Source organism: Mastomys coucha, unplaced genomic scaffold (genome assembly GCF_008632895.1).
Source record: "Mastomys coucha isolate ucsf_1 unplaced genomic scaffold, UCSF_Mcou_1 pScaffold4, whole genome shotgun sequence".
Lineage (NCBI taxonomy): Eukaryota > Metazoa > Chordata > Mammalia > Rodentia > Muridae > Mastomys > Mastomys coucha.
Window position 1 is genome coordinate 57,305,618 of NW_022196910.1, and position 11,279 is coordinate 57,316,896.

The window sequence follows — 11,279 nt, forward strand, 5'->3', positions numbered from 1 at the left end:
ATATATATATATATATACATTTGTGTATGTGTGTACAAGAACTTTGGAGGGAAAGTTGGTGGAAGGGACAGGAAGGAAACTGGAGGGGACGGAATATGGGTTGAATTTGATCCAGATATATTATGTGCATGTGTGTTTATTAAATAAAATATTTTAAGAACAAGGAAACCTGAAATGAAAAAGGACTCCATTATACAAAATTACTTTTAAGAAACAAAATAAAAAGAAAACAACGAGAAAACTATCTCAAATTCAATCAACATTGGAATTGTGAACACTTTTGTTGTATTAATACTGCAGTTAGCATTATTTTATTCTAGTCATTATCAAACAAGGAAATAAGTAAAAGAAAAACACAGAACAGGAAAAATCTTCATTACAAATAGACTGTTTATATAAGCATGTGTAAGGATTGCCAACTGACTCAATCACCAGTGTGCAGGAAGTAACATTCTAGCTTTTGTTTGATTATTATATTTGTAAGCCTTAGAGTTTGTTAACACTGGCTTTTACAGATGAAATGAAATAATTATCATTCTAAAAGGTTAATATGAATCTTGGAAGAAAATATGATAAGCCATACTTTTTACAGAGGGTTGGTATCCAAAATATATAATGAACTGAAATAGCAAGTCACAAGACTCTAAAAGGTGTAATTTGTAAATGGACAAAGAACTTTCTTTTCTCAAAAAGAGATAATCAATTGGCCAACAAATATGTGAAAAAACATTTTTTCACAAAAAATATTGTAAAATTATATAATTTATTTAATGTAATTTATTTAATGATTATAAATTATGTAAGGATTCTAAATGAAATTAAACAAACAATAAAAACATCACATATCAGATGGCTAAATTGATAATTTGAATATGAGACATCCTGAAGGCTTGTGAGTTGGAGGATCTTTCCTGGCTGTCAGTTGATGCACTCTTGGGGAAGTGGCTAGTTCTTAACAGCTAGCCTGATCAGTGGATCAATCCCTTGTTGGGTCATGATATAATGGTGTTATTGGGAAGTGGTAGAAAGTAGGAGGGGGATGAAGTAGGTTATTGAGAGCATCTTCTGCAAATATGCATCTTGTTCCATCATGCTTCTTTAACATCCTCCTTTAGGTCCCTATGAGGTGGGTGACTTCACTCTGTCACACTGCTTCCTCTATCAACTTGTGATTTGTTTGAGCTACAAACATTGGAGCTTTGGACAGAAAAACCCTGAAACTGTAATTTTATCTTTCAGGTATAAGTTACAGCAACAAAGAGCTAGACAGCACAGTTGCTGGCAAGAGTAAATCTAAATTTATTCTAAAATGAGTTTTGATAAAAAATTAGGTGTTTCACTTGGGCAGAAAAAAACCAAGCACGTATTTGAGATGGTGCTAAAAAAAAAAAAATAATAAACACCATAAAAAACATTTAAAAAGGAATCTAAGATAGCATTCTCAATAATAATTGGAATAAGAAAGAGCGAAAAAGACACATTCCCAGGGCTCAACTGGGATGACATTAGCAGAAATATCCAACAAAAGGGAGCTAGAGTCTGTAAGTGGTTCTACACAGTGCCTATGCTGTGGATAAGCACTGCCCCTGGTTGAGGGATGAGGCATCGACCCATCTCAAAAATTTTAATGCAGAATTATTCTGGTCTAAAGGATATGCAGGGACAAAGATTGAACCAGAGACTGAAGGAAAGGCCATCCAGAGACTGCCTCACTATTGGCAAGCGCAAAACCCAGACACTATCTATTGCTAATGCCGAGAAGTGCTTGCTGACAGAAGCCTGGTAGAGCTGTTCCCTGAGAGGCTCCAGAGCATCCAGAGCCTGACCAATACAGATGCGGACACTCGCAGCCAACCACATGACTGAGCACAGGGACCTCAATAGAAGAAATAAGAGAAGAACTGAAGGAGCTTAAGGGGATTGCAACCCCATAGGAAGAGCAACAATACCAACTAACCAGACCCCCAGAGCTCCTCCCAGGGACTAAACCACCAACCAAAGAGTAGATATGGTGGGACCTATGGCTCCATCTACATATGTAGCAGAGGATTGCTTTATCAGGCATCAATGGGAGTGAGCCCTTTGTCCTTTGGAGGCTCTATGCTCCAGCATAGGGGATGCTAGGGTGGTGAGGCAAGAGTGAGTGGGTGGGTGGGGGAGCACCCTCATAGAGGCAGGGAGAGGGAAAATGGGATGAGGGATTTGCAGAGAGGAATCTGGAAAGGGAGACAACATTTGAAATGTAAATTAATCAAATAACCAATTTAAGAAAAAGAAAATAAATAAGTGACCATTTCCATAAAAAAGAAAATAATGTATGAAGTAATCTATTTTATTAATATGTATTTCTTTCCATTTTAAGAATATAAGTGCTCATATGTATTGTCACACAATGTTAGCAAAGGCCAGAAGAGAACATTGGGCCCCCTATAACTGAAGTTATGTATAGCTTTGAGCTACAATCCGGGTGCTAGAACCTTTGCCCAGGTCCTCTGCAAGAGTAGTAAGTATTTTTAACTGCTGAGCCATTTCTCCAACTTCCCAGCCTAGTCAAATATTAACTATGAAAGTATTTTAATCTAAATTAAATTTTACAAAAAAAGTCAGTAAAACTTATCCATGACTCTGAAAACAGTGCTTAGCTCTTATTTACAAGGATGCTTAAGAATGAGGCCTCAGATCCTCATGTTTACATAACAAACATTTGTTCCCAATTAGAATTATACTTTTATACTTGAAGTATAAACATATTTTGAGGCTGTTTAGAAAACATAAATGTTTCAAAGATTTTTTTTTTTAAAGCGATGGCAACATTATTCTGGAGTGTGGCTAAAGCTAATATAAATAAGATTAAGATAAAACACACAATAAAATTAAATTATACTCAGAATTCCAGATACATGCTAATTACTTTTTAAAAGATAAGAGTATTAAATAAAGTTTTCACTTAGAGAAGTAAAGATGGTAGACAATTAAATCATGTAGGGAGACTTGAATCATATGAATATGACATGGCAAAAACATTGTTAAAAGCTAAACCTAAGAAAAGTTAAATTTACTGTGTGTATTCTGACCTTATTTGGCATCAGTGGGAGGGGAGGCCCTTGGTCCTGTGAAGGCTCGATACTGCAGCATAGGGGAATGCTAGGGTGATGAGGCAGGAGTGGGTGGGGGAGCACTCTCATAGAAGCATGGGAAGGGGGATCGGATGGGGGATTGTGCAGGGGAAACTGGGAAGGGGGATAACATTTCAAATGTAAATAAATAAAATAACCAATAAAATAGAAGAAAAGAAAAGCAAAAAAAGAAAAGTTAAATTTAGTAGACTTCAATTCAGCACAACAAAAGGAAAAATAAATAGCACAAAGTACTAAAATAATGTAGAATGCTTTACCCACAGCAAGAGTAAGTTATACTACAACAAAAGAAATAGATATGGTTTAGAGAAAAATGACTATTGTCTGAGTCCAGAGTGCCCTATTTGCACATTGTGCAGCTTTATCCCTGAGATTGGCTAAGGATTTAGCTGCTATGATTAACTAAGACTTTGACTATATGTTAATAGAGTGTACTCATTCTTAGTTTGCATCAACTTTAGGCCTTAAGCTAGGGTGTAGTCCACTATGCACAGAGCAACTCAAGGGAAGCTGCTGTGACTTTGAGTTGACAATGAGATTTGGTGACCAAGAAATAGTAGGCTATGAAATAGAGTAAAGTTAATAAACATAGTAGGAACACAAAATTCTAACAGGCAAGAAGCAGTGTCTACAAAAACCACTTGATAGTATGTTCTAACAATGGACTACCTTTCCTGATCAAACTTCTAATTTACTGTATGCATGTTGAGTCAGAAAGCCAGATGTTCCTGGACATTTTTACTTGTTTTTATTTTGAATAATTTCATACATGCATACAATATATTATGCTCATATATACTCCCATTGCCCTCCTGTGCCCCTTTCCAATACTTCTGACTTTGTTCATTATAACTAGTCTCCTTTCTGCATGTGTGTTGGGGGGTGTGAATGTGGGGGTGTCTTTGTGTCTATGTCTGTGTGTGTGTGTGCATGTACAGGTAGTCACAGTCATTGGATCTCAATGATTATAATTCCCATGTCATTTCCAGAAACAGTGCTTCACAGCATGTCTCCATATTCTCTGGATCTTACACTCTGAAGCAGATCATAAAAGGCCAAATGCTGAGAGTAATTGTTCTGTGATCAGCATTAAAATGGACATCTCTATGACATGCTCCCAGGCCCGTTGAAGACTTCTGAATATTTTTAATTGACAGAATCTGATCTTTGCATTTTTATTTCTATATTCTGAATGTTATAAAGACAACTAAGATAAAGTTTCTTTGAGCTAGTTGACTTATAGAAAGGTTGCTAAAACAACAGTTTCCATTCACTCCTCATTCTACCTCCCTAGTAATATGTGATTAGCATATAATAAAAACTATAATAATATAACATAAAAATCAAGACTAACTTTATTGAAATGCTTAACTAAAATAAATATTTCAAAAGTATTCCACTAGTTCCCAAATGAAAGTCAATTTCCTGCACCAAAGCTTCATGTTATACTCCATTGTTTTTCTTTTTCCTTTCTCTTTTGACTCAATTCCTCAGCCATCTCTTCATTCCCATTTTATAATGTTGACATTTAAGTATAATATCTATATTATTTTGTTGAGAATTTCATATTCACATAAGCTGTATTTTAATCACACTTAATCTCACACTCCTCCTCCAACTTCTTCAATATCCATACTGACATTTTTGAAGAATACTTACCAGTTATTCAGTCCTTCAGTGATGAACTTATGTTTTTATGTGATTGGAATAACAATGCACATTTAACATAATTACAAAGAACTGTGTTCTAGGCACATCATACAAAGTGTTGATGGTATTACTATGCCTTATTACTAAAGAATTAAATTCTACTCCATGAGTTAAGCTGGTGCTTGACACTATCTCTGCACTGTAAAGTTTCTACCCCCTTTCACAATTTCCAGATACTTGAGAAATAAAAATTGTTCCCTCTCAAATTTCAATTCATATATTTTATATCTGTAACAATTTTTATGGTATTTACCTCATCTTTGTGTTCAACTGTTTCCAATTCATTAACTGAAATTTCACTATAAGAACTTATCTTTGCTCTATTACATTTTAGGTAATTGATAGGAGTCAGTGTAAGAATGTTAATTTAATTGCAGTACTTAAATTTTAATATTGTCATTGTGCAATTTGTTGCCCACATAGTCTGTGATGTTTTGTTGTCATTATTTTTAACAACTCTGTCTTTCAAATTACCTCCATTATTTAGTTTTGGAACTAAAAGATATCCCAGAGTACTTTCCCCTCTGACTCTGTAAACAACCATGAAACAACATGAAGAGATAAATGGAAGTAGAGTTTACTGATTTGAAACATTGATGGAAAGAACATGTACCTAAGAATGCAATCCCTACAATGAGCAAATAGCTCATTATGAGATGGTGACTTTTTCTCAAATTATTTAAATAATTTATAAAAATTATGTCTTCTCCAAACACTGGACAGTTCTTTACCTTGTTGCACTAATGACAAAAAATTTTATACTTTATCAATGTTTATGTATGCATTGATAAACCTGAAAGTAAATAAAAAATTTAATTTCTAGATAAGTAAGAAGAGTATATAATCTTGCTAATGGGGGTTTACACAGCAAGTGGAATGAATACATTTATATTATTTTTAACTCACCTTTTCATAAATAGCCTGCTTGTATCTGTTTTCTTTCTGAAGGCCCAGGGATCATTTCCCAGTGGTCCTTGACCTTTTTATTCTCCATTTCAGCTACAAAAGGATCTAATTTGGACCAAAGATAGAAGTGGCTCTGCTTGAGGTAGGAGGGCATTGGTGATGGCTGAACTTACCTAGTGATTGTTGTCTTTATGGGTCAGCTACTGCTCATCTTTGATGGTATAGCTTCCTACATATTTGTTTCATGCATTTTTATTAACTTGTACAAATAGGTAAAATATGGCTTGTAAGACATTGTCAAATGTAGAAAAATTTAAAGACAAACAATTGAACTTATATTTGTAAAATAGGTCATATTATGTTTTTACAATGTCATTTTTCTTTCTCAAGAAGTCTATTTTATTAGTGTGCCTCCTAAACTGGAACCATTCTCTTTATAGCCTATCAAATGATCACTAAGCCTCTGCATTCTGCCATATGAAGAAACAGAACCAAATGTGTGAGTGATATAATTTACTATGGAGATAATTTTTCTTCTGTTAGAAGTGAATTCTGACATTTTTTGGAAACATTTAGAAAGTATATAAAACTTCATCTTATGACTTTCTGAAAAGCAATTATTTCTTACCAAACAAAATGTATTGTAGCAAGCTTTACTATTTGGTTACATATATATAACACATATATACATATGGTTACATATACAAATATCACTATATATAAAATTATAGATAACCATATACTAATCACTAGTTATTGTAAGAGATTTCATGTTAGTAAATATTTAAAACATATTTTTATTGTAGAAAGATAACATATTACTTAATATAATAGGTAATAATAACTTATTGATAAAAATTACTTGTCTAAGGGCTCACTTCTGTAATCTTGGCATTCAGGAGACAGAGGCAGGAGGACTGCCACAAATTGAAAAGTAGTCAGAGTTACAGAGCAAGAAATTGATTTGCTCTCATTTTTATTCTTTCATTTAGTGCACTCAAGAATCCCACTGCAAATAGGAACTTACGTAGCCATACACACCTGCACTGAGTCTACCCATAAATAATCCCATCAACAGTCAGACACTGAGTAAATTTCAGGAGGCTCTACCCCTCACTGCTGAACTATTTGCTACTGATAGTTTCTGGAAGAGGGAAATTTTTATCAATAAGTTATTATTACCTATTATATTGATGACTTAAGCTATGAACACTCTGAGAACCCCACTGCTCTCCAATGAACAGTCCCAATCCCATAGTTACATATGGGCCTGGTTAAATTAAATTGTTCACAAAATGAAAGCAAAGCTATGAATTTGAGAAAATGACTAGTAAAACTAATGGGAGGGAGGTTGATAGGAATAGGAGAGAGATAAGAAAGTGGCAGAGAAATAATAGTAAGAATGCATTACATACATTTATGGAATGTAAAAACATACACATATTTAACATTATATAGACTGTGCACACTATATTTAGGAATATATGCATATAACAATAATTAATGAAATAGGGGTCATGTATTTTAAAAAGAGCAAGCACAGGTGTATGGAAGGATTTGGAGAAAGAATAAATAAGGGAAAACTGTATAATTATGGAGGATTGCATTCTTAAAAAGAGTTAATTATTTGAATATAAGTATTATTAATTTTAACAAAATTAGTGTTACAAATTTAAAGATAAGTTAAAATATATTTTGCATGAAAATTTTCACAATATCTATTTAATTTTCTACCTTTTATAAGAGAACAGGGATTACAACTGGAACTTATTGTAATTTACTTAGTTCTAAATTAAAGATTTAAGTATATATTTGAAATTACTAGAAAATAATTTTGCTACATGATCCAATGTTATGTTGTAGTAGATCAGATTTGAATAAAAACATTATTCTTTATTGTTTGTTAGAAAACTGTATATATTGCTAAACTTGAAGTGATATCATAAGGAACTTGTAGGACAAGATTTTGAGTAAACATAAATCATTGATTGATTAATATCCCTATATTAAATGTTCAGGACATTCACTAAGTTATTAACGTAAACAACCTTATTGCAATACAGGAAGAGTGACTGATATGAATTCTAAACTCTATTAAGAAATGAGAACAAGTTGGACAAGCAATACCAACATGCCTGACAACTAATTTAATCCTCAGGACCCACAAAGTGGAAGGATAAAACCATCACCCACAAGTTTGTTTTGGGATCTGATCTCCACACTTCCACCATGACATATGTTCCATTCCAATGACACAAAATTAAATAAGTAAAAATGTAGTCGAAGTTGTTGTTTTGTCTTTTAAATGGTAAGCTCAAAGTATTTGAGCTTCAGGAGGCACATAATGATATTTAAATGATAAAGTAACAATAAACATAAAGTGCAAATTAGGAAAGAGATGATAACAGCCAAGCTCAGGTTTTATTGATTTATTTTTGAGATTTTGATGTAATTAAACTTTTTTCTCCTTCTCTTTATCCCTCCAGATGCTCACATATACCTTTTTTCTTCCTATTTCAAATTCCTGGCCTTTTTTTCCCACTAATTGTTATTGCATGCATATATGAATTTATTTATATATATGTTTCTAAGTATGACAAGTTCAATTTTGATATGATAATTCATGTTTTAGATTATATTTATCTGTTGACTAACAACTTAATTAAAATGCTAACTTTAAAGTAAGTTTCTAAAACTTCACCAGTATGCATTTATTGTATGAGATTATGGGTTTCATAACAGCATTTTCATTTAGTTGTAGTACATATTTTAACTGTATTTACACTTCTTTGCATCTCTGAGTCACTTTCATTTTCCCCTTCTACAATTATGTAATATATATACATGCATATTTCTTTAGAAATCTATGAAAATAACATCAGAACAGAAAATAAGGAATCACCAGCCAGTGAGAAAATATGTGCTAATTTTAGAGGAATTATCATCAGTCTCCAATTATGGAGACAAACCAATTCATTAAGGGCTTTTATTGTAATTTTATTGTAATTTAGTGTAATTAACAAAACAAAAAGTATAAGAAAAAGACTCAAAGTTTGAAACAATTGTTTTTAATTGTGGATTCTGATTTTATATTGAAACCAAATTAAATTTCACTTCAACCATTTGTTATTGTTATTCTCTATTTTGACTTGCCTGAAGCTAATGATGGCAAACCACTCATCTGTGACAAAGTTCATTCTTCTTGGATTGACAAATGATGGCAACCTTCAAACTGTGCTTTTTCTCTTTCTGATCTTAACTTATATCTTAAGTGTCATAGGAAACTCAGCCATCGTTCTCTTGACTCTCCTGGACTACCGCCTCCAGACCCCTATGTATTTCTTCCTCCGAAATTTTGCATTTTTGGAGATATCTTTTACCTCTGTCTTTGTTCCCAAGATGCTAATCAATATTGGAACTGGAGACAAGACTATTTCCTTTGCTGGTTGCTTCACACAGTATTTTTTCGCAATCCTTCTGGGAGCAACCGAATTTTACCTATTAGCAGTGATGTCCTATGACCGCTATGTTGCCATTTGCCGACCCCTGCATTACATAACTGTCATGAGCAGGAGACTTTGCTTCCAACTAGTTTTAAGTTCCTGGTTATCTGGTTTTATAGTTGTTGTTGTGCCACATGCAATGACTCTTCAATTGCCTTTCTGTGCATCCAACATCATCAATCATTATTGCTGTGACTACACTATATTGCTGCATTTATCATGTTCGGACACACACTTCATAGAAGTGATCCAGTTCCTCCTGGCTGCTGTAACCCTCATCTTCACCTTGCTGCTTGTGATTCTCTCCTACACATACATCATCAAGACCATTTTGAGGATCCCCTCTGCTCAACAGAGAAAGAAAGCTTTTTCTACATGTTCCTCTCACATAATAGTGGTCTCACTTTCTTATGGAAGCTGTATTTTCATGTATATAAATCCTTCTTTTAAAGATGCAGCAAATTTTAATAAGAGAGTAGCTGTTTTAAATACCTCTGTTGCACCTCTGTTAAACCCATTCATCTATACTCTTAGAAACAAGCAAGTGAAAATAGCCTTCAAAGATATGCTAAGCAGGATTATAAGTTTCTTTAAAAAGTAAAACTCTTTGAGGCTTAGTACTAAGATAATAAAGGTTTAGAACATTACAATTACATATACCTATACCACTCACATTAAATTAAGCCATTTTTCTTCTATCAAGATGATATGTGTGTTCCTGTGTAACCTCTATTGTTTTTATTTAGATCTTAAAATTTTAAATTATTATTATTTTATGGACATGGATGCTTTTCTGTAATATGTGTAAATGATATGAAGATCTTTGTGTATACATAAACAATAGGAAAACTAGGAACATTAAATACACATGTTGTCTCTTCAAAGGGATAGATGTATAACCTGTTTTCTGCTCAGAAGGCTGGGAACAGATGTGATTAATAGCCTGGTGATCTATCTGTGTGGCTAGGCCATGTTGGCTCCTCCAGACCTTGATTTTGAGTTTCTTTGTTTCAGTCAATATATAGCCATATATCTTTATCATAAGCTTGTTTATCTTGAGCCTGTTTCCTCAGATAACCTATAGAATCTATCCTAATGTAAGATGTCACTTGTACTTTAAAATCATTTACAATGTAGTCATGTTTAAACTTTTTTGAGTATATAGAATTTAGTTAATTATTATAAGTAAGCTATCTTCCAAATTGTAGTTTATTTAAATATGACTAAAATATATAATTTGTGGTCAAATTCTTAACCATTAAGCCAAGAACTTATGCCAACCCTGGTTACTGAGTTATGTTGAACCAAACTTTAGCTAGTATGGATTATGCACACTTGGTACACACTGAGTACCAAGAAGAGAACATCAGATACCCTAGAAGTAGAATTACAGATGGTTTGTGAGATATCATGTGGATGCTGGAAATTGAACATCAGCCCCCTGCAAAAGCAGACAGTTCTCTTAAATACTGACCCATCTCTCTCTGTCCTAAGACCTCACTTTTTAAGGAAATGCCAGAAATAAGTTAGGATTAAGACTATGATTTTTAATAATTTTTTATTTTAATGAGTCAAAAATCTTATCCATTGCTATATAATTCTGAATATATTTACACCTGTAACAATTAAATTCACATGCTAATAAATTTTGGTTGTTAACAATAGCTAAATGACCTATTGTTGGCTTTATTTCCTATATTAAATTCAGACTTAAATTGAGTTTTTGTACAAAAGCCACTTATTAGTACTTAAATATGATAGATATTTGAGTTAAGGATGTTCTAGAGAAGAGAAAATCATGTGATTTTTGTCAATACTGATAGAAAATGTTAAACAATAATTTATAAGCAGATTATACTCCTTGAGATAATACATAAAAAGAATGGAGGAATTATTAGAAAGCAGTGAGAAATATGAATTCCATCAACTTTTTAAGTGTTTTTGTCCTAATCATTGTTTTATTCACATCTAAGAAATTGTGAAATGAAATGATACTAATATTTAACTCATGGTTAAGTGAGAG

General features: G+C 33.0%; 1 protein-coding gene across 1 annotated transcript; it reads left to right on the forward strand.

Moving 5' to 3' along the window:
* The first annotated feature begins 8,862 nt into the window (after positions 1-8,862).
* Positions 8,863-9,911, forward strand: LOC116076162 (olfactory receptor 6C4-like). The gene has a single exon (XM_031349809.1). It carries the CDS (start codon positions 8,916-8,918, stop codon positions 9,855-9,857), a length of 942 nt encoding a protein of 313 aa, XP_031205669.1. The 5' UTR covers positions 8,863-8,915; the 3' UTR covers positions 9,858-9,911.
* Positions 9,912-11,279: the final 1,368 nt, after the last annotated feature.